This window comes from Dermacentor andersoni, chromosome 8, assembly GCF_023375885.2.
Source record: "Dermacentor andersoni chromosome 8, qqDerAnde1_hic_scaffold, whole genome shotgun sequence".
Lineage (NCBI taxonomy): Eukaryota > Metazoa > Arthropoda > Arachnida > Ixodida > Ixodidae > Dermacentor > Dermacentor andersoni.
The window spans coordinates 81,865,342-81,891,129 of record NC_092821.1 but is presented as its reverse complement, the minus strand read 5'-3'; the positions used below and the strand labels follow the sequence as shown (position 1 = coordinate 81,891,129).

The 25,788-nt window shown below is 47.1% G+C and overlaps 1 protein-coding gene across 1 annotated transcript; it reads right to left on the bottom strand.

The window, feature by feature from the left end:
• Window positions 1-5,949: 5,949 nt before the first annotated feature.
• Window positions 5,950-24,894, bottom strand: LOC126538685 (uncharacterized). The gene is made up of 7 exons (XM_055074955.1): window positions 24,746-24,894; window positions 22,363-22,610; window positions 19,892-20,337; window positions 19,026-19,229; window positions 15,724-15,851; window positions 14,474-14,702; window positions 5,950-7,832 (listed from the first exon to the last, which is right to left on the bottom strand). The coding sequence occupies exons 1-7, from the start codon at window positions 24,892-24,894 to the stop codon at window positions 7,515-7,517; spliced, it is 1,722 nt and encodes a 573-aa protein (XP_054930930.1). The 3' UTR covers window positions 5,950-7,514.
• Between the last annotated feature and the right edge of the window lie 894 nt (window positions 24,895-25,788).

Sequence of the window (25,788 nt, the reverse complement as noted above, 5' to 3'; positions counted from 1 at the left end):
CAGGAAGCGACGATTGTGTTTTTTGGCCGTTTCATTGCTCACACGCTGGAACGCGTTTCAGAAAGGAGCGGGTAAGTCCTGATCCAAAGAAGCGTGGCCGAGCCCAGTCGTAAATGTGAGAGACGCCGAGGTGACCGGTGGTTGGTAAGTCGTGAAGTTCATGGAGAACCACTCACCGGAGTTGTTTAGGAATTACGAAGAGTATGGTAGGACCATCAGGGTGAACGTTGTGGAGGTATTGTACACCATCCCAGAGGACAAACAAGTGAAGGGACCAATCGGAAGGCGAAGATTCCAAGCGATCCGTGATGGCGTGCACAGTGGCATCACGGCGTCACTCGTCAGCGACGTGGAGCAGTTGAGAAAGGGAGAAAACTCAAGCGTCGGTATCGTTGTCAGTAATGGTGGGTGGTTCATCCACTGAATAACGTGGTAAACAGTCTGCGTGTTCATGCAGGCGGCCCGACTTGCACACTACTATATAGGAATATTTTTGTAGCCCCAGAGCCCAGCGACCAAGCCGACCAGTAGGATCCTTGAATGACGAAAGCCAGCAGAGCGCGTGATGGGCCTTGATTACCGAGAGGTGCGTGCCATACAAATACGGGCGGAATTGAGAAACCACCCAGACGAGAGCAAAGCATTCGCGCTCTGTAATCGAATAGTTGCGTTCCGCTGCTGTGAGAGGGCGGCTAGCGTAAGCGATAAGTGCATTAGGTGGTCAGAAAATTTGGTTCTGGGACATCATATTGTTTTTTTTTCTTTTTTGACCTAGGTAGGACATTAGGCTGTATAATAGCAAGTGCTTGGTAGCGCAACGCACCACCCCGTTCCAAAGGGGACGCTCATCACATCCATCCATCCAACACGATCTTGTCCTCGTTGGCCTTGGGATAAGACGACTCTGATCCAGTGACCACTGGCGTCGGCACGCACCTCTGTAGAAGAGAATGGGTCATAGTGGGCCAGTATAGGTGGTGAGGTGAGAATGCTGATGAAGTGGGCAAACACGGCAGCTTGAGCGGGACCCCCCGTAAAGGGTATATCCTCCTTCAGAAGTCAAAGTCAAAGTGCAGTTTATTTACATCGCCAAAAATTAACGATGTGGGTAGGCCCGGGCAAAAAGAGAGCACAATCACTTGAGGGACGCCCGAGGCCCCCTGTACAAGGCATACAGCGAAAGTGCAAAGTGTAAATGACATGTTATTGTTCTGGCTATTTAACAAGAGCGAGAACGTCTCGTATATACATGAGTTTGTGAACAAAGCATAATAATGGAAAAAACACAGAATAATAGTAATAAAAAGAAACAGAAAATCATCGCAGCAAGATAAAATTACGCAGGATACATCGCAGCAAGGTAAGAAAGAAATACATAAACGCGGCTTTTAAGAAGAAGATATTAGTGAATTAATGCTCTTCTCATGTCAACTAGTGAACATGATTCCGGAATTATACTCCCTGACAATAATTTATTCAAAACTGTGGGCAGGGTGTGTCGGAGCATCTATTGCCCGTAAATTGTACGTGAGAAAAGAATGTGCCGAATTTCTTTCTTGCGAAAGGAGTATTCTGAAAGATTTTGTCTGAGGCTGGGTAATTCAAGAAAACTAAGCTGGTTATTTTGTATACATCGCTTATATTGTAATGCTAAGTAATATTCGTACACGGTATTCATCGGCAAAATTTAGTAACGAGCGAACCGTTCCTGAGTGTTAGCAAGGTAGTCTACGTTTGCAATGTAGCGCACAGCTTTCTTTTGAAGCATATATATTGAATTAATGTTTGCTTTAATGGTAGTATCCCAAACCAAGAAACAATAATTTAGGTGAGATACAAAAAGCGCATTGTAAATAATTAATTTTATATTTTCGGGCAGAGAATGCCGAAATTTTGCGAGAGTTCCGGTGCACTTTGCCAGTTTACTCAGAATGAGCTGAACCTCAGTGTCCCAGCTCATGGTCTTGTTAAAAATTGCTCTTAAAATCTTGACAGTATCTACAAACTGTACCTGTGAATTGCCTATGTATATATGTATATCGGATTGAGTAGGAAACTGTCTTGTACTGAATATAAGCGCTTTAGTTTTTTTTGTGTGTGTTTATGAGTAATGAGGTTGCTTCAGTCCAACCTTTAAGTTTATCAAGAGCATTGTTAATAACAGAAACCAGGGATTGTATGGAACTGCTTGTGAAAAATAAACTTGCATCGTCAGCATAAATTACAAATTTCGGCTGCATATCAGTCAAAACAAGGCCATTTATATATAAAATGAAAAGTAGAGGTCCTAAAATACCACCCTGTGGGACACCAGCAGTAATAGTTTGAAATGGAGATATATGTGGCCCTATTTTAATACATTGTACACGATGGCGTAGGTACGATTTCAATAGCTCAAGTGGAGTGCCACGTATGCCATAAAGGTATAATTTTTTAAGTAAGCTATTATGATTAAGGTGATCGAAAGCCTTCGAGAAATCTGTGAAGATGTCGATGCACAATCCTTTATTGTCAAAAGCGTTAAGAATAATTTCTTTTTGCGCCAATAAAGCTGATTCTGTAGATATACCTCGCAAAACGCCATGTTGTGCTGTTGATAACAATTTAAACTTATTGCAAATTTTCATTAACCGTTTTTCAATAATTTTCTCCAAAGCTTTCTAAAAAAGCGGTAAAATGGAAATCGGTCGGTAACTTGACTTGCTATCTTTATCACCGCTATTATATAATACTATTACCTTAGATTTCTGCATCTGTTTTGGAAAGGACCCGCTTGATAAGTAAGGTCACTAAGTGGTAGGGAAATTGCTGCGAAATCTTGCACGAGCCGTTGGAAGTAGAATAATTATTCTACAAAACTTCGTACGCGTTTGACAGACTGACGTGCGGGAAAAAACGCGACAGCATGAATTTTCTCCGGGAATGGTTGAATACCGGAAACGTCGACGAGGTGGCCAAGCACTGCAATTTTCCGGCGGCCTAAGTGACACTTCGATGAATTTAGTTGGAGCCCAGCCTTGTGGAAGACTTGAACAGCTGATTAGCGTACAAGCTGTGTCACAAATGTAGGGGAACATACGACAACTTCATCCAGGTGGCAAAGGCACGTTGACCCTTTGAACCCTTGAAGCAGAGTCCATCATGGGCTCGAACGTTGCTGGGGAATTGCATAGACCGAATGGTCTAACTTTCTATTGAGATAGACCGTGAAAACTGAAGAACGCAGTCTTCTTTTTGTCCTTTTCATCCACAGAAATCTGCCAGTAACAAGACCAAAGATATATTGATGAAAAGTAGTTGGTACAGTGGAGAAAATCGAGCACGTCGCCATTGCGAGGCAAGGGGTAAAAGTCCTTTTTGTAAGTGGGTTTTTATGTCGATAATCTATGTAAAAACGTCAAGTGCCATTTTGTTTTTAACAAGCACAACGTGCGACGCCCAAAGGCTCGACAAGGGTTAAAGAATGTCATTGGCAAGCATGTTGCGCACTTCATCCAGAACCTTAGGCTCTGATGCAGAAACTCGATATGGCCGGTGATCAATGGCACTAGCATCACCAGTATTTACGTCGCGCTTAAGAAATGAAGTCTGACCCAATGATCTATCTTTGAGGTTGAAGATGAAGCTTCGGAAAGGTGGCGTACACCTGCTGCTTGTTCAGGGAATAGGTCCGCAGCAATCATAGGACTAAATGGGACGTCAACGCATATTGCATCCTGTGGACCTGCTGAAGAATCGGAGCGGACGTCTACTGAAAAGTCGTAACATGGTCATCTGCCATAGCACGCAGCGTGGCAGTCGATATGCATTAGGGCAGAACTTGCTCTACCAGACCAAAATTGAAGACGGGGAGGCATGTCCGGTTATCGGCGATGGTTACAGCAATGAGGGTCGAGGGATTTTGCATATCGAAACACATCAGGAACGGTTGTGACGATGTCATCCCAAACAGGCACAGGAAAAGATGATCGTAAATTGACGAAAGTCAAGGCTTTAGGCACCAGGCGGACGAAGGCGGTCGTACTAAAGTTGTTCGGGAGTTCGGCAAGGACATGCGGGAGAAGAGGAAGTTCGAGGCTAAGGGTACCGGCATAACACTCGATCGATAAGGAATGCGCCGTAAGAAAGCCTATAGACCGAGGATAATGTCGTGGGGCAAGTGGTCAGCACTGTAAACAGAAGTGGAACGTGGCGGCCGGCGATACTTATTTGGGCAGTAAACATACTAGCGACAGCATCAGCGCAGCCATCGGCGACGCGTACGGCTCGTGTAGGAGCAGGCGTGAGAACCTTCTTCGGTCGACGGCGGAGTTTAGTACTCGTTATGCATACTTGGGCTCCAGCTTCAATTAACGACGTCAAAGTAACACCGTCGACGTTAACATCAAGTTAACGCAAAATCCAGTAAGTAGAACTAGCTCGCCTGGCTCTCTCAGTGCGTCCTATTCAGCTACTCACACTTTACATTCATTAACAATTGTTTTTCAGAGTTTTCATCAGTCGTCTTCGTTTTATACTTAAACCTGCAACAACACTGAAAACTCACTCGATACGTGCACTGAGCGGAAGAGCGGTGCTTTACTGTACGAACACAGTGAGCCCAAAATCATGGTTGCTCAATAGCACTATGCTAGCGTCTAGGTTCTGTGTGAAGCTCAGCGCCCCAGTGTTGCTTTTTTCATCACAATAAATTCCTGTATTATCAGTGGGATCGAGTCACAGCAGAGCCTGGGTAAAACTAGGGCCAACCTCTGGTGGAGTGTTCTGTGAAATATATGCTCAGCGCCCGGCTATACCTGTCTTAACATGAGCAATCAAGAGACCACTGCACGTCACGACAGCGGATGTTGTACTGCGTAGTTCCCGCCAAAGTTCTGAGAGCTGCGGCACCTGTTGCGGCTTGCTTCATCAAGAAATTGCCTGGTTACATGTAATTAACAAGAAGTAATTAATGTACAGCAAACATTACCGAGTAAAAAGTAATCTATCAATTAGAAAATTACCAGAATGTAATTTCTGAAAGGAACTCAATTACATGTAATGCCTTACGTACAAGCCTAGCCTTCAATCACCTGTCACATTTGCGCCTTGGATCTTCAGGCGTCTGGTGCAGGTAATTTGCAATTGTTGTGTCAACACCTAAGCTTGCTGACCGTGTACATTCATCAGAGTTCTCGGATTTACGTAAGCTCTTTGTGCATTGCCAATAGATATGGAGCTACGATTTCGCGATAGGCTTTGCCGCCGCCGCGAATCGCCCATCAATTAAGTTTCAGCAAGTCTGACAAAGATGGTTTTCACTAAGACGAGGCACTGCTACGACCTCGCATGGTGGGTGCGAGTTCCAGCATAAGGTTTATACCAGTATTGCGTTTCATTGTGATAGCAATTATATGGACACTGCAGCCGAATTTTAGCCGTCACTGTCGGCATCGCAGTGATGTTCCGTATAAATAACAAGCGCGACAAGATCGTGGCCACGCGGCATATGCTGTAGCTGCGAGGAAAGCGTGCGAGAGTGATGCGAGGAGGACGGTGGAGTGTTGCGGTGGCGTCTTCTCGCGTGCGCAAGGATACAAAACGTGGAGTGTACGCGCCGACTGTTCGTGCTTGCATGGAGGAAAGGGATGAGCGGTGAGAAGTGCTCGCACTAGAACGGAAACGGGGTGGGCAGAGTAACGCACGATTTCGCTTCTACACCGGCCGTGGCTACTCGGCTGAGCGCAACCGTGTGCTTCTTAACGTGGAGGTAACCTGGGATGGCTTCGAAGGCTAGCCGACCTGAGAAACTGATGGCTTAGCATGTGCTGTGCTCTCTCTCTCGTCTAGTTCACATAGCTGATGGCTTAAAGTGCGCTGCGTTCTCTCTCGCCTAGTTGACGTGAAGCGAGAAGCAGCTCGAAGGAGAATTTCGCTCGCTGCTGCCGCTCATCACCCCAGAATTCTGGCAGCACGTGCCCACGGTAACCGAGTAATATGTAATCATGTTTGCCTCTGCGGGCGCGACAACGTGCAGTAAAATTCTGTTAGTAAGCGAATGATTAAAGCTGTTTATACAGCTGATAATACTGCGAACATTAGTGAGTGTAACTAAAAATTTGCTATCGCGATCAATGCTGCGTCTTGCAGGAGAAACTGTCATTTTTTATGTTCCTTTGGTTATCAATAAGTACATTTTCAGTACACCATCAGACTGAAAGAATGCCCGCACACAAGGAATTACTGCTATTTATTAGCGTGCTTGTAATGGGCAGTGAGTATTAAAGTTGTATATTGGCCAGCAACAAGCAAAGTTAAGAGAACAGAATTCGCACAAGACAATGTTTATAGTCTGCACGTTTTTTGCTGGTTCGAAAGATCGGCTTCGTAGAGTAGCAATTTGTGATTTCCAAAACTCGCCGTCTGCGAGCTTTCAAGATTACTTGAATAACATATAAATTGTGATAGCGATTTTTTCAGGCTACGGAACTGGGTAAAGCTACCAGCAGAGATTGGCCTGTAGTATGGTCCAAATCGCTGGCTTTCGAACTTCCCCAGAAAATATCTGTCATCTTGCCCACAGGCCGAAATTGACATAAGCACACGGGTAGATTCGGAGACGACGGATGAAGGGCGGACAACTCGCCCAGCTATCAGTCCTGATAGCTATATGAGTAATATACTTTTACACTGTTGGCCTTAAGCACTAAACAAGCCCAATGCAGCTACAGCAAGCGCTTCAGTTGCGACAAAATATAGCGACGAGATGGTAATTAGGAGCCTTTTCAAATCAATCGCAAAAAATACCACTGCGGGAATGACGAGAACAGTCCTTATTTGTACTCGATGGCTTCTAATTTTATGGAAATGAGTATCATGCTACAATGGACACTGCGTTTTGACCTACGAGTGTACGTACACATTAGTATTGTTTATCCTAAGCAGCTTGTTCAGCAACCTAAGCAGCTCACTTATCTCCTTAACAATGATTTGCGTGTATAAGTAAAAGATCAAAAAAATGAAATCTCAATGTCCTTGTCGCCCACTCCACTAGCGTATTGTTGAATGCGTATGCAATGTATGTGCTTAACACATAGTTAAGGTGAGTTTAAACAGTTGTTTGTGGTGAAGTGATCGATGAATTTACTGGTGCTATCAAAGTCCGCGCTGTAGGGCGATGTTCTACGTCAATCAGCGATATCTTGCGACGGATTATCCTGTATTCACAGAAGGTTGCCGATATCAGATCGCAGCTCGAAATCTTCAGGAAAGATAACGTAACAACATACGCAACAAACAAACAGGGGCCTTGATACCTCCTTGCGAGGGAGCAATGCCCCTTTCTGAATTCGATATCTTCGATTTCTCGTGCCCCCTTTGCGTATACAAGAAAGCTAAGGACAAACATTTGTCTACAGGACATCTATGGGACAAACATTTGCTCCCTCAAAAAGGAGCTATCAGTCAGCAGCCCTTCTTTCTCTGATGAGGGGGTACATCCACTGCATACCCGTGTAAAGCAAACGTGACGAAACTCAGAAAAAAAGGCACTCGTGAGTTCCGTCTGTGCGTGCGTCACAGCCAAAGGCCTGACTAAAGCCCGACCCGTTCACAGCCAGGTTGCACATCGACTGCGCTCGCTCTTGCGGCTGCTCGTCGCAGAAGTGGTCGCAATAGCTGACGTAGAACGTCTCCTCGGGGCCCAGGTGCTCTAGCGACTTCAGCTGGAGCGGCGTCGAATCGGCGGCAACCGCGTCTTTCATTGCTGCCAAGGAAAGGTCCAGGGCGAACAAATCACGAACCACTCGCCGCTTAGTCGAGGTTTCTGCCATGGCCAATCGGCACTTCTGACTCTGCAATCAAGAAAGACAGAATACTTGTGAGAACCCTAAATCACTCTGCTGGTCTTTTTGGCCTTTATCACTACTGAACCTTTCGTCCTCTGTAAGGTGTCGCGGTGTGTGTTTGTGACGCTACTAAAATATGAAAAGCCCCTTGGTCAGGTCTGTCTGAACGCGTCAACGGGTCAGTTTTATAAACGAAAGATAACACCCGTGGCTGCGTCGACCCCGTCGAGATGAACATTCATTCGTGTTCACACTCAGTTGCTTGAACATTACTCCATCGCCACGCTTGAACCTGTAGGTGTTCTGGTTCCTTGGTCACGGATTTCATTTGGTAGGCGAAGAGGAATTTAACTGTCACATTTTATTTCTTAGTAACTGATTTATGATTCTTTCTAGCATTATTCTACAACTAAGCGTCTGGCTACTTTCATATCTTCGAACTGTAACTTCCCGCCGTTTCCGCTCAGTTTAGTTGCTTCAATGTTTTTCCTCTCTCTGTTCTACGTGTATTCTTCTGTGTACACTTTGTTAGGTACGTTTACAAGGTAACATCATGGTATTCTGTACCAGACGCGGTTCTTAAGTCATTAAGGCGTTATCCCGCTGAGAATAAGATTGCGAATTCATATCGAGGCCCTGGTGGCTACGCTCCGATGGGGCTAGTAGTGGGCGCAGCAGAACGCCCCAAGTGACTAGATGGTGACGCCCTCCAAATGTGTATAGTGCAAGCTGAAAAGAAAGTCGGAGTTCTTCGAGCCGCATCAACAACGTGGTTCAGTTGCTCATTTCAAAGCATAGAAGCTTGGGCGAGTTTGTAAGACATAATGAAATAACTGCAAAGCGCTAAAGAATGAGTGCAGATGAAAACAGACAGGGCGAGTGTTGTCCTGTTTGTTCTTTTCATGTGTCCTCCTTCGGCGCTGTACAGTTGTTTCATCAAGTCACTACTTCTGGCGAACTTGGGGTTGCTCGACCACGCTCCAAACAACATCCCTTCATGGCATCAGAATGTCAAACGCTGAACTACCCGGAAATCCGTCGGCAACCGCCAGCAGTATTCCACGCTCCACCGGCCATCATGGTGGACGCCCCTATTCAATGGCCAGCATGGCCACTCCAATTCAAGGACTATGCATGCGTTCGCGTTGGGTCTGACCACCGCTTCCTAAAATACCAAGGTCTACACAATGTAGTACTGCATGGGTACTCAAGCACAGATCATAAGCGTTATAGGGCCAGTGAGCCAGCGGGCCCGCAGGCTCACTGACTCGCTGAGCTATAACTCTCTATTCTTGCTTCGCTCATGAGAGATGCCGAGGCCTACCGTTCTTTCGAAGCTTTCAAAGAGGTGCGCACGGACCACTTCGTGCGTCCGGTCAACGAAGCATACGAACGTAGCCGCTGACGTGCGCAGCATGAGGGCTAGACGTGAAGGCTGGGGACGTTGGCATGGCATGGCAGGTCAAGGAGTCCAAAGTTTTTGAATATATCATGTTTAATACATCCTTCAAATAAAATGCACTCATCCGAGCCGGCGTCGGGAACAAGAACGAGAGAGAGAGAGAGAGAGAGAGAGTGGGCGAGCCCAGGCCTCGCTTGTGCCTGGTGTCGTGTAGGCGTAAAGGAGGCGCCGGAGGTTGCGCTTGCAGTTACACTAGACGGGCACATACATAGACGTATGGGCGCTCACATCAGATGCGAAGCAAAACGGCGGACGTCTTCCACACTCTCCCGCACATGATAAGGAAGCGCAAATACTCGTCAACAGCAGTCGAAGAACGCCTCCTACGTGACCGTTTCGTCATTGGCCTGCTCGACACTCGCTTGCCGTACCAGCTTTGTCGAAACCCCAAAAGACTTTCCAGGACGGGCTCACTCAAGCTGGAGAGCACGAACACGACGAAAACGAGAAGAGAACTGCAGAACAAAAACAGGCTACCTCAGTGTCGACGCCATGTCGCGGAGGAAAACGACGATGACGGCCGGGTTGCAGCTTTGGGAAGCTTCCAGAAGCAGAGCGAACCAGTACCGCGACGAACCTCGTCACTAGCCTCGAGGCGGACAAAAGATTCGTGCGGTTGATGAAGTAACGAACAGCATTGGCACTCCATCTGTCCTGCTTCAAAGAACAGCCACTTTCGAGCTAATACTGAGGACATTTCCCATCCTTATGCTGCTCCGGCACGAAGAAGTCACTTACAGCTATTCTCCCTCCAGTTCTCGCAAGAACAGGGCCGGTAGGTCGTGGTACTGCTGAACTGTTACTCCGTTCAAGTCAAAATAGACCCAGATGCGGATGCTTCCCTCGTGCCTCGCTTGTTTTCGGGATATCCCGCCTTCCTTAGCCAAGGTACCGGTATTTAACGGTACTTAGGGCTTAGCGCTCCGGGACTGCAGTAAACTGGGCTTTCTCGATACGTCCGTCGCTATTCCGTCTTGGTGAGGCCACTCTACAACCAAAAACTATACATCCTCGGCATTTTTGACACACCCCTTCTAGGCTACGCCACGATTGTCGTACTCGGTGTAGTCCACTTCATTGACTGTAGCAGGCGTCCGCATCGCCGTGACGCTGCGACCACTACGTCCTGCTGCAATGCCGCTGTTCAGAGGACTAGGTACGATGCCGGAAAAGTACCATATCAGCATTAAGTCTGGAGCTGTACCCTTTTCTCTAATGGTTGCAAGGCGGATGCCTGTACCGCTATGAGGGATAGTGAAGGACAAAGTGGGCAAGCAAGAGAAGGAAACTGTCCTCCATGAGTTCACAAGGCCACACCATGATGTGCAGGCCTCGTAGTCATTCCAAAAGTGGCAGGAGGATACCGCCCATGTGTGGACCTGACCAAGCTCAACCTGGTAATGCTTCGCGAGTACTAGCACATGCTTACCGTTGGCCAAGTACTCGGACTGCTGGATCTCCAAGCTAGATGCTAGGGCCGGGTTTCATCAAGTAGGCCTCTCCGAACGCTCCCAAAAAAAAACACCACAATCATTAGCCCGTTTGGCCGCTATCCACTTGCGCTTTGAAATCACATCGGGGCACTAGGTGTTAAACCCCCCTGGTTACGAATTCTGGAAAGTTGTACAGGTTTTGTAGCGACGGTGGATGACATTCCTCTTTTGACAGGAATTGCTTCGTACACGGCAACTGTTTTCAGGCCATACTCCATAGAAGTCAGGCAGCCGGAGTTACCATGAACCCCTGGAAGTGTTTCTTTGGCGTCTCGTCGGCCAAGTTTCTGGGCGTCATCAGCACCAGTGAGATCGCACCTGACTAAAGCAAAGACACTGCCATCACAAGCCTGCTACCTCCAGCAGACTTGGCAGCTGTAAGGCGCTTCTTGTTGTTTCTCAGCCACATTGGCAGCTTTTCGCCAAATTTGTGCACTCCCATGGCGCCTCTCAGATTGCTAGTGGACAGATACTGTCTTCACATGAGCTAATGCTCAAGCAAAGGCCTTCGGCTCCCTGGAGAAAACGGTTTCCTCAAGCTCATGCATGAGCCGGTACAACCCAGAGTTTCCAAAATTGGTGTGTTCCGATGCCAGCTCCTGCAAACTGGGCTCAGTCTTTCGGTAGGATAAACCAATGGGGTAAATACGAGTGGTATTCTCCGGATCACGAGCCTTGATTTCTGTTGAACAACAGTACTGCCAAATCGAAAAGGAGGCGCTGGCCATCTCATGAGCAGTCCATAAGTTCGATGAGTTCTTGCGTGGCCTCAGTTTTGCTGTTGAAACTGACAACCAGCCACTTGTCAACTTGATAGGATTGGCTGCTCGGGACCTCATGCCTCTTAGAGTACAACGGCTTCGCGCTAGGCTTTGGTGATACCAGTTTATGGTAAAGCATGTCCCGGGCAATTTCCTCACCACAACTGACACTCTCTCAAGTGATTCTGAGCTTTACTCCTTCCCAGCCTCTGTGGATAGCATTGAGTCGCTAGTTCGGAAGGCTCTTCCTTGAACTTTATCAGTTTGGCTTGAATACTTCAGAGCTCATCAGAAATTGGATGAGGAATGCTAGACATAAAAAACTATAGCTCCAAAGGTTGCCCTACACTTGGCCGGTTTCCATTGAACTTGACCTGCTATTGGGAGCACCCAGGCAATTTTTCCAACTGTGATGATCTCCTACTCATGGGGGGAAACTTGTGGGGCCTGCTCTACGGCGCCAAGAAATGGTGAACCTGCTCAACGCGGTCAGTAAGGCGCTAGTCGCTGTTTGGCACTAGGCAAAGAGCCTGTATGGAAGCCAGGTCCTAACAGCCAAGTGGAAACTGCAGTGCCAAATTGCGGTGAGTGTGCTACTACGGCGGCCCAACGACCTGAACCGGTGATGCCGGCAGAAACTGTTGCAGTTTCCTGGGAGTCGGCTGTCAAGGATCAATTTTATTTGGTCGACCAGGAAATGCTGCTAATGGTGATCTAATACGCTCGTTGCCCATTGGTCGTCATCCACTGGTCCACGTTCGACAAGGCCACAATATTGGCACTGAAGAGCATCTTTGACAGAAACGGCTTTCCCACCATTGTGCTCAGTGACAGCAGGCCTCCGTTTATAGCTGCAAAGACATTCGGGACTTTGCAAAGAGCTGCGGGGTTACGCATACGACGAGGAATGATCGCTTTACCCAGTCTCGTGGTACAGCAGAGCAAATCGTCCACACTATCAAGGACTTTCTACCGAGATCCAAAGACGCATTCCTAGCTTTCCTGAGATACCGAAGCACCATTGGTGTGTCGGGGTACAGTTCAGCTTAACTTATCATGAGTCACTCACTTCGAACCTGAATGCCAGTTCCCACGGCAAGCTTAGCTCCAGACTGGCCACCCGTTTTTTTTTTTTTTTTTACTTCGAGGGCAGGGACAAGAAGCAAAGGCATCCTCAGGTGCAGTATTTCAGCAGGCACCATGCTGCTCCCAACCTTTGGACCCTCGAAAAAGAGGAAGAATTACGCGTCCAACTAACCAGGACAAAGGGCACTGTTCGCCGTCCAGCCCAGATGCCACGTTCATACGTCGTGCAGGCACCCGTTGAAGTCGCGGTGAGAAATTGTCGACACCTCGTCATATGTATCAGCCAACAGACGTCCCCTCGACCTTCTCTAGAAGTCCCAATACCAATGACAGTCCAGCTCCACAAACCGTGCAGTCGCCGCACGACTTTGATGGCGCACTCTTAAAGAAAGGTACACCCTTTGGGGTGTATCTGCCTCACAACAATAATGGTCATTTGCCTTCCTTGCGTTTCCTTTCTTTAAAACGCCACACCCGCTACTTTCCTGTAGGGAATGCTATGTCATGCTGGTAACGCGCATGCCGTTCGTTACTGGGAAGTATCGCGCTCGCAGCAGTAAAAAAAGGAAATGCGGACAAGACCGATGACGTTTATTGTTGTGTGGCAAGGTACGACCCAAAGGGTGTAATTTTGTTTTAGAGTGCAGTGGCGGCCCATGAGCTAAACCTGTGCCGTCTGTGTCACTGCAAGGACGGTATACCCGTATCGCACGATTAGTTCAAAGACTTTACATACTGGACTGGAGAGGTGTTATTTCACATGTACGGCTCCTGCTTTCATTCTCTTACCAAGATGTGCTTATTTAGTTTTCGTTGGGCAAACGAATATTGTGGGTTTTGCACTGTTACAGATCAATGGTCCTGAAAATGGGGCATGTAGAGGGTCATCATCTTCGTCATCACCAGCTTATCTTATGTCCACTGCAGGGCGAAGTCCTCTCCCTGCGGTCTCCAATTACCCCTGTCCTGTGCCAACCGATTCTAACTTGCGCCTGTGAAACTCCTGATTTCATCACCCCACCTAGTTTTCTGCTTTCCTCGACGGCGCCTCCCTTCTCTTGGCACCCATTCTGTAACCCGAAAGGCCCACCTGTCATCTAACCTATGTATTACATGCCCTGTCCAGCTCCATTTTTTTCTCTTGATGTGAATTCGAATATTGGCTATCCCCATTTGTTCCCTGATCCACACCGCTCTATTTTGCCTCTTAGCGTTACGCCTAGCCTTTTTCGTTCCATGGCTCTTTTCGCGGTCCTTTACTTGTTCTAGAGCTTTTTTGTCAACGTCAATGTTTCTGCCCCATATGCTAGCGCCGGGAGAATGCACTGATTGTACGCTTCTTTTAATGATAGGGGTAAGCTTCCAGTAAGAATCTGGCAATGTCTGCCTCATGTACTCCAACCCATCTTTATTGTTCTCTAAATTTCCTTCTCGTGAACAGGGTCCCCTTTAAGTAATATACTTAGATAAACGCACTCCTTCATAGGGTCTAGAGGCTGTCTGGCGATCCTGATCTATTGTTCCCTTGCCAGGCTATTGATCATCATCTTTGTCTTCTGCACATTAATCTCAGATCCCACTCTTACACTTTCTCCGTTAAGCTCCTCAATCATTTATTGCAACTCGTCCCCACTGTCATTGCCGGCGAGGATAATGTCATGTGCAAACCGAAGGTTGCTCCTGATCTGTAAAGAGGTCAATAACTCTAAATAGCGAAGTTGAATGTTTGGACAAGCAGTTAGTTCCGCAAGAAAGCATGCTAGTCGTCTCCTTTTTCTTGAAGTCCACATGCTGAGGTGCAAACGCGTCCTGCGCTGAGGTGAAGCGCGCGATGCATGTACTCACTGTCTGGTTGTCCTTCGGGGAAGCCTCAGGTCGACCGTCGAAGGCAAGGAATCGTCCGCGGTTGTCCACGGCACGCACCATCTGCCGCGCGAGCTGGAAGCCCAAGCCCGCGTACGTCATGGCGTGCGATCCGTGGAGCAAATACGAGGGTGGGAACACGGTGGCCAGGCCGACCAGCATCAGATTCAGCGCATACAGGTAGAGCACCCGCGACGAGCGCCACCGGTACCTGGATGGTTTTGTTCTGAAGTCTTTAACACTTTATGCAGCACATTTGCCAATAGATAGTGCACAAAGCCACCCAACACGAAAGAACAGGCACACATGTCGCCGCACGATATGTAAGGCATGGGCACTGGCTCTCGTGGTGGCAGGTCGAATGCGAACGGCGATTCGTGGCTATTCATCAGAATCATAACTCAATATTTAGTCAGGTTTCGGTTTTGTTCTTGCGCTTTTTTGCTTAAAATTATTTCCGAACTTCCGGAACGATTCTACTATCAGACGTATGACGGCAGGTCTCGGGAATCTAAATACTATTCTAAAAAAAAATCGCCGGCGTCGCCCTTTAAGACAATGTTATTTTGATCGCTCTTGCTCGCTTACGCGCACGACAGTGATGCGACAAAGTCGTCAATATTTCAGGAGGTAAACTTATTGGGTTGTTTTATTGCAGCTAATAGTAACCACTGTCTTGCCTCAATCGAATAACGCCATATTAAAGAGCAAAAAGCAACTATAATAGCCGCCTTTCAACTGAGTGTTATAACGTTCTGCGTCTGGAGACTGCCGCGTCACGTGTGATTCTAGTATAACACTCTATGTTAGCTTTCATTTTCTTTCAGCGAATCAAAGTATGAAATGCCCGCGATATAAATGCGAGGAAAAATGAATTTATCGCAGTGACATGAAAACAACATATTAAAGCACACCTGTGACCAGGTAACCACTTTGCGAGAGTCGTACAATTATAGAAATTATTATAGTGCGGTTGCCCTAATACCATGTGTATGACACATACAACGGATAATTCTGTACCATTTTACATGTGAAAACGTAAAAAAAAATGTAGATGTTTGTAAGCGTCTGGCGTTGCGCAAATATTTGAACACAATTTGTAATTTTAAAAATGACCAGTGATGTTTGGAAAATTTTAATATGTAATACTTTCGTTGTTTTCTCGCTTTCTATTTGTTTTGAGCAATGGGTTGTTCGCATCTGGCGCAGCTGTAAGGCACTGGCCGACGTACCTGGCCAGCATGAGGCTTGCGTAGTAAGGGTTTGTTATAGACGCCCTCAGAGCTTTCCGAGACTGTAACCACGCCACAAAGAATGAGCCGCTCGCGATTGGAAACTTGTCGTACAGCAAGTCAAGCACCTGTAAAATCAGACAAGGTAAAACATCACGCATGTGATGAATTCGATACCACCACAAGACAACAAGGTTACGCGATGAATCTGACACAATGCTGAACTGAACTAACATTCCCGCCTATTTTCTACGAGTGGGAATAAATATTTACGACGGTATCAAAATAAATCCAGAAAAGGATGTGAACAAGAAAATTGAGAGGACGCTTAAGCTTCCCCTTTAAGTGCCAAACGCGATGGCATTCGAAGATCCCTGACTGCTTTTCACGATTCCCAGCAACTGCAGCTTATGTCACCTTAACGTTTAACGGGAAACGCTGGCATCCTGCGAGGAGGGCCTGCGTGGTTGGAGATGTGTGGTTGTGGACGTTTTCCACGGCCGCGGACGCCTACAGCGAATATTGTGCGACACGGATTCCTTAATGTTATCACGCTAAAGTGAAAAGTTACAACGTGATAGCAAGTGCGAGTGTTATCAGCCGTCACGCATACATTACCGAAGGATTGCAGAAGCGATTTCAGTACGATAGAATTACTGTATAGTGCTGACAATAGAAGTGTTTTACAGCGAGGCTGTTAGTCTCCAGTTGGTCGGGATTTTTCGGTCAGTGCTCACCCAAGAAACAGCAATATGGCTTTGCGTTTGAATTCCCGCGTAACAAAATTACGTTTTCTCGTATATTCGAATTACAATCCAATGCTATCCTGGGGCGCTATTACGTAAAGCTATTCCAAACTTTTCTATTCCAATTCTGCAATCAGCCCTGCGCGATTGGTCAAAAACATTGTTCGACCATCCCCACTTTGACTGTGAGTCGCGCAACGTCACGGAAACCGCGATAGCTCCCCACCTATGACGCGTCCACACTGATTATGCATGACTGGATCGAACAAAAGAAAAACAGTTATTTCTGATTCGACGCCTCTTCGACACTAGCCCGCAGCTATTGGACAAAAGTTTTCGGGCTGCAACCACTTCACCTGCCTGTCACGCGACCTCCCAAAACCGCGAGAACTCAACGCGTCAAAGTGACGTGTACGCGTTACAGATGTATTAAAATGCCGAACAAAACAGAACTTTCCTCTGAATAGCGGCAGGCTGCCACATTCCGAAAGGAATAAAAGATGGCTGCCGCCGATCGCTCAGGCACTGGCTACTCGCACCTGCCGGAGAGCTTGGGTTTATTTGCGCACATTAAAACTTTTTGCGTGGCAGTGTAAAGTTTTCGAGCACTTTCAGCACGTTTACGACATCGCTTTTCCAACTCTTTTTTGCTGAGGATTCGTGTAGCGGCATTCTTAACCTTCCGTTGCCTGCCGCCGCGATTTTCGAGCAGCCACCTCAAGCTGAGTACGGAAAAGCAGACCAATCGCAGACGCCGGCACCACCCTCCTTATCCGGTTGACGATATTTAATGCAGTGGCTCGGCCCCATCGAATCCCTCTCCACTTGGGCGTGCTCCTCGCTTCTTTTCAGCCAATTAGATAAGACAAGCCGCTCAGTGTAGGCAACGTTATTCGTTCTTCAAACAAAGATAAGTGACCTTCTATGAACGAGGAGAGCGTTTGATTGGGCTGTTCAGACAACCCTGCGGGTCACCGCCCGACGCTTGCGTCGGCGGTTACTCAAATATGACGTCAGGAGATTGGAATAAAGACACATTGGACTAGTTTTACGCTATAGGGCCCCTGTCTGCAGGTTGCGTGCAAGTCATGTTCTACGAATTTTATGACGCATTATACTTCGAGAAATTCAATTAGCTCAGAAGACGCACTTGCACTAGACGGAGGGCCTACAAGAATAAGGACGCATGCTGCCCTTTCGCACACGTGCGCGCGCACGCGCGCGACGAACGTGTTCACACAGTGTGTCTTAATGCCTGCGCGCTGTGCCAACGCCACCTGGACATCCAGGTGCTGTTGGCTGCGCGCGTTACATCTGTCGCCCAGCTGGTGCTACGAGTGTAGTCGACATTATGACAAACACTGTCTAAAAAACGGTGGCGCCACTTAGAGGCCGCTGCCCCTCAGACAGATCTCGAACGGCAGATGGAAAAGAGCCTTGCCTTTGAGTTCCCTCTTAACAGAATTATGTTTTCTCCTATTTTAGAATTACAATCCGCAGCTATCATGTCTGCAGCGTGTGCACAAGTCGTATATTACGCGTTTTCTGACGCAGTTTACCTTTAAACATACGTTTAGTTCAAAAAGTCACTTGCGTTTGGCGAAGGGCCTACAGAAATGAGGACGTACGCTGCACTTCGGCAAAAGTGTGTGCGCGCGTGACGTATACCTACGTAGCTTGTGGTAGTGCTGCTTGTGTAACGTTCGAATCAGCTGCGCTGTACATCCGCTTTCACAGGGTGGAATGGAGGCTGACTTGCTTTCTTTTTTTTTTATGTCCAGGCTACGGTGCCCGCATTCCGATGGAAGCAAGATGCGAAAAACGCCTGTGTACTGTGAATTTTGTATGCACGTATATCACCTTTTTTTCATGTTTGCACTGAACCTAAACTTTTAAGTGCTACACACGTTCTTTGTTATGAGGGTTTATATTCAGATGCAGCATGAGAGCAGCAACAAATATGGCACAGGAAACGTTGAGAAGTAGTACATTGTTTTTAGCATCATATATCAACTTCGACGCTGGCGATCTTACACGCGTCAGGAACTTGTCTCATTAACTTGCTCGAAGCATGTACTCCGCTGTACTCAGCGGAGCATGTACTCATTAGAATATTTCGCAAGGAGTGTTCCGAGACGGACTAGCTAAACGTTCTTGCTAATGGCATTTTTCGTAAAACTTGGAGCAACATTCGTAGAATAGTAAATCGAAGCCAGGTTCTTAAACTCTAAAAAAAAAATTTGAGGAGTTGGAAAATAAGCTAACTACCACTGATGAGCATTTACAAAAGAGGAGGGAGGGGGCGAGAAAGTCACAACACACGACAAAAAGAAAAAAAAAGTCACACAATCACCCAATTTCCTTCGGGAAAATTCAGACTCCTTAATTAGCCAATAACCGCATGGGATGCGCAGCAGCAGTTGTCCTTTATTTTTACACGAGGCTGCACGTAGCGGGCGCCTCCGCATTCAAAGTTACTCCAAAATTTTGCCTCAGTGACGTCACTCTTATAGTTGACGTTGCTCGACTCAGACAACACTGATAGGCCAGTTTTACCTCGGAGTGCGCGAACGGCTCCGGCGGCCAGAAGTTACGGTAGACGTGCGCCGCTATTTTGACGGCTACTTTCTTCTTTGTTTCGCTGGCGATGACAGTGGAGATGCGCACGGCACTGGTCAGGGCTTCGGCGGTCCTGTTGACAACGGCCACCACCCGGGCTTGCTGTTCGGCGGAAAACACGTCCATGAACATGGGCGCAACCTGCATGTCGAAGTATGCTCTAGTTATAGATACAATACGCCGTCATAGCTCTTCGTTGTCTGTGCATTCCATTCCGTCTGAACGATAGCTTCCTGGTAAGCGTTGGCGTCTTTTTCTACGGACCACCACACCAGGAATTTTCGAAGTGACAACCCCGAGACCACTTCTCATGATGCAAACGTCAGGCGCTTGATAAACGTATATTGTTCCACAGCAGACCGCGGCCAAATGGCCTTGTAATGCGGTTTATTTCTATGCATGGGCCGCTAGATTAACCATAATTTAGACATAATGTACACTCCGTCATCATTCCTGGTAAGAATACAAACGTGAATTTTGAACGCGTTGCGATAAACCTTTCACAGAACGATGTTTTCTTTGAACAACGGAGACCGTAAATATAAACTTGCTCATGTTCCAAACGTAACTGCTTAATGAGAGCAGCATTCCGGGCAAGTTGGTAAGCCATTATTCAAACGATATTGCGCAACGAAAAACGACACGGACATAAGACGCTTGGTGTGTCGTCTTCTCTTACGTCCGTGTCGTTTTTTGTTGCGCAATATCATTTGAATAACTGCTTCCTCCTCTCTCTTCGCAAATTGCACAAACAATACGAAAAGGTGGCACTATCGCCAAGTAACGCTCGATCCATGGCTTACCATGGCAATGCCGTGAGACTCGTGCACAGCCAAGAAGCACAATGCGACTTGGACTCTATAATTGGGACTCGCCGTCCTAGTTTTAGTAGGCGTAAAGGCGTCCAGAGATGGATTAGCGGCCCACGCGTAGGAGTAGGCCAGCGTCCATCCCGCCGCAGCAAGGAGTCTGTCCGTGGGAAGTTCGCTCAAATGCCGCGCCAACGCATCAAAATTTTCCTGGTGGATCGCCAGCACGTCGACGTCGTGGGACGTCGAGAAGCCACTGGCACCCAGGTACTTGTTCACGAGGGCGTCCCACTCGTCGGCCGAGACGTTGAACGTATGGTCCGTCTCATTGGGGAGCACCCATGCGTCGGGCTCTTCATCGCTGGACAACACTATGTGCCGTATTGCCGACTCGTCCAAATAAAGTTCCCGGATGGGTTCTTCCTCTAGCTTGATATTGCCTAAGGGATACCAAAAAAAAAACAAACGTGCAGTATATTTATAATGAAGGAATACAGGACGTAAATATTTATTGGCTGTTTCTTCATATCAGTAAAAGAGAAAAAAGTTACGCCCGCGTTCAGAAGAAGCGCTTACGCTAGACTTGTGCCTAGGAAAAAATTCCAGCCAATCCTGACGCTGTGCATAATAGCGAACGCGACCGACCTATAGGAGCAAAGCGCTTGCGAAAGAAAAGCTTTGAGAGGTCGGCCCTTTGTTATAAAGTGCTAACTTTTCTGTAACGATACCATGTGAACGAGTTTGAGAAGAAATGGGCTGAAGGCAGTGTAAATAAACTAAACGGATGAGGTGATGGCATGTGTAGTAGTGAGGAAAGAAATGTGATAAGTTTTGCGCTGTAAGTTTAACGCTCTAAGTTTGGCGCTGAAGCAGCATCCCAACGGAATTGCGAGAGATTTCGAAGTAGGTCAGTGTTGCGCTTGACAATCGTTATCGTTGGTTTGTATCCAAACATTTCATTAAATTAAATAACGAAGCGCGATACAATTGTCGTTTTCGGTGTACTTCTGCTTCGGGTAAACAGTCATCGCGTATACGATAACGCGCGACGGCGCGCATTTAACTTCAGTGCACAGAAGTTCGCGCCATTCCCGTGGACGCGTATCCAGAAAGATGTGCCATTATGGCAACTGTTAAGTGCAACTGCTTCCGACTACAGCAAGCTGATGGCGTTCACAGTCGTGACAACCTATGCACGGCATATAAAGAGCCGAATGTCTTTTACTGCACCAGCTCGTACGCCTATCTCGGTAAGCGAAGCATCAAATTTCACTAAAGTCAGACTCGGCTAGGTTTTGTGTTTAGGAGGCGCAGAACTTTCGTCGCTTGGATTTCATCTCAGGGTGAACATATGAACCGTAACTAGCCAGGTAGCGATTTCGTAACCCTGCATGTCCTTTCAATTCTTCTTTGTTCCGTATTATTTTAGCGATCTTGGAACCGGTCACTCTCGGTGAGTCCAAAAACATTATGAGTGTACAATACAGTACAGGCGCTGACAAGGTGGACAACGTAGCGGCTGGTTCGTTTGCCTACCATTCTTCTGTCGTTTACGCTGCTTTCATAATTTTTCTAGCAAACAAGTCGAATTGTGCAAAAGAAGTCGAGGTGTACGCTCTCACTTCAAACAAATGACAGCCATTTTAAGAACTGCTGCTTCACAATAATGGTTCCCTCAGCAAGGCGCACCGCAAAAAGAAGTGTATTTCAGGGATTTCCCACTTTGTGAAATCGGTGCTAGGAGAACTAACGCACACATCTGGCTATTTTCTGTGATCCATTAGGCAAGTGTACATATTGTAGTTACACCGACAGCAATATTTATACAGCAGCCGTCTTTAAAAAAACTTCGCGGCTATTAAAAAGCATCGCTGTCTATATGGTTCTGCCCACATCCTCCCTATAAAATTTCAGTAAACTCGAAAAACATAGAATCAACACGTTTGTTTCAATGAGAGTTCGTATATAAAAAAGGCGAAATCTGCAATTTTTGCGGACGTCAGCCAAGTGGAATGAGTCTTATGCGAAATAAGATCACTGTCTGCCCGACCCTGCAGCAGAATGCTATGAACTATGCCGACTGCAGGCCAAAGGCCCTCCTTGAAATTTTCCCTATATAACGTACGGTCCTCCATGTCTCCCAGTTTCCTAATCTTAGCGACTGCCTACTACTGCGCTACCTACACCCTTTGGCATCCCCTCTGCTATCTCAATCAACCACCAGTTGTCTGTTTTACGCATTCCGCGTCGTTGACAACAACATAAAATCTCAAGCAAGTCTCAACCTAAATACTACTACATATCAAGCAACATACCATCAACTTCTTCCTTCATTCATTCTCCCTCCTACAGCTGTCTTTTTATCCTTTAAGTTTCCCGCAATACTTCTCGTTCCAGCACCTGTTGCGAAGTCATTACCTAAGTGACTTGTTTGGCTATTCAGAACAGTTACAATGATCGCGCACCTTTGGTGAGGAAAAGAGCCAGCGCGCGCATGGCGTCCCCATACGCTCGTTCGTCCAGGTCAGAAAGCTGCTCCATGCGGTACAGGGGAACAGGCCCGGGCTCCTCCAGGGTCATCACCAGTCTGCCCACCGCGCCGAGGTGCGAGAAGCGGACGTCGAACCACAGCGCCACTCGCCAGTTCACCGCCAGGTCGAACAGAATGTCCAGCACTTCCGCGAGCTGCGATAGGGCAAACGTCGTTTCGATTCTGGTGAAGATAACGAGGGCCACTTACTATATCGCACATAATCAATACGGGAAAGTAAAGGCAGAAGCACACACCGCCGACTGCTCAGGCAGCTACGCGTTCACTATAGACGCTGTCGTGGAGAACACTCGATTAATTTGCGCCACCTGCGGTTCTTTAGCGCGCACGTGAAGCACGTTACAGGAGCAAGCTCTTTTGAACGCAAACACTTCTTCGCAGACTTTATACGGGTTTGGCGTGTCTATGATCCCACTATTAATGTGTGTACCAACTTAACAAAAGCGGCCAATTGATTAGGTGCTTTGTAATGCTACAGAGTCTGGCAGTTCTCAGGCAAGACAACACTCGAGAATTAGTGGCATAGTAGATATCATTAACGTTGCGGGCTTAATTAGCGCCACTATAGTCGAACGTTAACCGCGTCGCACTGTTACCAGCGAGAAACTGAAGTGGCGACCTCCCGCGAGTGACGTCACGGCCAGAATGCCGCTCGCTGTGGCTCGATCACCTACCGAGTGCGTTCTCTCGCTGCGGGCACGCTAAGCACTAAGTACGCCCGACGTTATGCTTCCTCAAGGATGACTCAGCTGCTTTCTGCTGTCAAGCCCGCAGTGTGATTTTTGTCGAAGCGGCGCGACTCGTGCAAATACTCGGCTCACATATTTGAAGCTCTCCGGAAGTAAAGTGGTCTACTGCTCTTGCAGTGAAGAGGTGCGCCGTGCATGTATATAAACTTTGCTGAAGAAAAATCCCCGCGAATCCAACACGTAAATATTGGTCCGATATTTTGTTCAAAGCGTGCAGATTCTGTTTATTGGTTAGGTATGCCACACGGAACAGAAATCTCGCCATTTGGCCTGAACATTGAAAATGCACATATGGACTCTGCAAACATTCCATCGATCTTCTATTGGTCTGATTATTTTTTCTAGTAAAACGTACGCCCTATGATGATGCGTAAAATGAAGAGTTACCTACGAATTAATTTGCTACAATCGTCTCCACCTTCCGCGAAAGCCGGTCAGAAAAGGCATTGTTAAGGGTTTTTACTAAGACTGCATTGCATATATAGGGCTTTTTTTAACTACACCAATTTTTTTAAAGATTACCTTTGGCAGATAGTACAGTTACAACGCTTGATCTAAATTAGTCAATCAGGCGGCCATTGCTTCTACGATAAATGAAAATGTTCAGTTGAATAGTTAAAGTTAATACGCTAATTAACCTTTTACTTAGTTACTTTATGCAGCATATTTCTATCTAGGAATTATAGTCACACACTTCGCACGGCGTATCCACTTTCAGCGAATTCTCTGGACAGCACCAGTTCCGAGATATTAATTTTCAAAGTGTCCGTCTAAATGCATTACTGTTCCAATTATACTTTCGTTCTTCAGTGCACAAAAAGCCGTTTCATAAGAATCCTCTCTGAAACGGGGCGGAAATAACTAGTCGCCTATTCTGCTTGATTTATTCAGTTTATACTACGTTCAACTATTGCCGTCGAGCTTTTGCGTACCTGGTCTCGATCTTAAATGTCATACGTGCAACAAATGTGGGGAGAAAGCTGGTGGTTCCCAGTGAGCCCCACACAGAATTCTCAGTTGAATAAAGCACTCTCTCTCTCTCTCTCTCTCTCTCTCTCTCTCTCGCTGCAGCTCTCTTTGTTATTCGCGACTGTGAATCACTTAGTCACTAAAGGGAAAACACGGGGAGGGCGGGCGATGGAAATTCAAGACGATGAGCGAAACGAGAACAAGGTGAAAGCAGGAGCCAACGTTTCGACAAGTGAAGACAAGTCAACTTGCCGAAACGTTGGCTCCTGCTTTCACCTTGCTCTCTTTTTGCTCATCGCCTTAGTCGCTAAAGGACTGACAGATGCCGAGCGCAAGATTGCAGATAACCAAAGTGCGTACACTGAGCGGCTTTCCGGGTCGTTGCGGCCACGGCAGTCGCCGATCCCTCATGAAGGAGACGAAGAGTCCTGCCGACCGGTCGTCCTCCCTCGCTATGCAAGAATCCAGTGCACTCAGCGCCTTGTAGGCAGCCGTCGAGGCGTGCTTCGAGAACAACGAGTAGCTTGGTTGAGTCAGGGCACGCACGAGTTCTGCGGCTTGCTGGCGCGTACGCCATACCGACTTCCGTGCCGGAGAACCTCCGTCGGAGTCACCACCACCGCATACATAGGCGTGGAAGTCTGCGCCGCAGAAGGCACGTCTTCATAATCAGCAGGTGGCGCTGCTGCACAGATGCTCAACAGATCTGAGCATCTGGCGCATACCATCTCGAAAATGTTGGTCGAAATTTTTTAAATTGATACCTGCATCGGTTTAGAAGCTTCGTAGATTCGTGTTTATGAAATTTAGGGGTACTGCTTGTTTGGTAGTTTATCGAACGTACCTCTAAACTTATTGTGCGCCAGCGTAAAGAATCACACGGCAAAGGAGCTTACACATGTTGTCGATAACGTTTTGATTGGTCTCTTCCGAGCACTTCAGTACGAATTATTCACGCTTGTCTTTCTGTTGGCGATAAGCCGGAGCCAACAGTCACTCCTAAATGTTTAGTGTCGAGTTTTCAATTTGTTGACAGCCCAAAGAGAGGCATATCTGGACCTGAAAGAAATTGTTGCTAACTGTCGCTCTAGAGCCAACTTGTTCTGGCCCTCGCAAGATTGTACGGGCTGCTCGTAGGGTTGTTTCCTTTCGCATTATTTTACAAGATTTTCTATGGGATGCTTTAAAGAATAAAGTTCTTCCTTTCGTGCACGGTATTAGGTATTCTACTCCTTTGAGCAGTGGTTTTTCATCATGAGAATTAAGAAATAAGAGTACACCTTAAACTAAATAAATTAAATTATAGCGTTTTACGTGCCAAAACCACATTCTGATTATGAGGCACGCCGTAGTGGGGGACTCCGGAAATTTTGACCCCCTGGGGTTTATAACGTGCACCTAAATCTAAGTACACGGGTGTTTTCGCATTTTGCCCCCATCGAAATGCGGCCGCCGTGGCCGGGATTTTATCCCGCGATGTCGTGCTCAGCAGCCCAACACCATAGCTACTAAGCAACCACGGCGAGTCACCTTAAACTACCTGCAGGGTTTCTTTCCTACACTTGATAACTTTGTGCCTAATGTAATTTAGGCATTAGACACGGACGGGTCAGCGTCCGTTC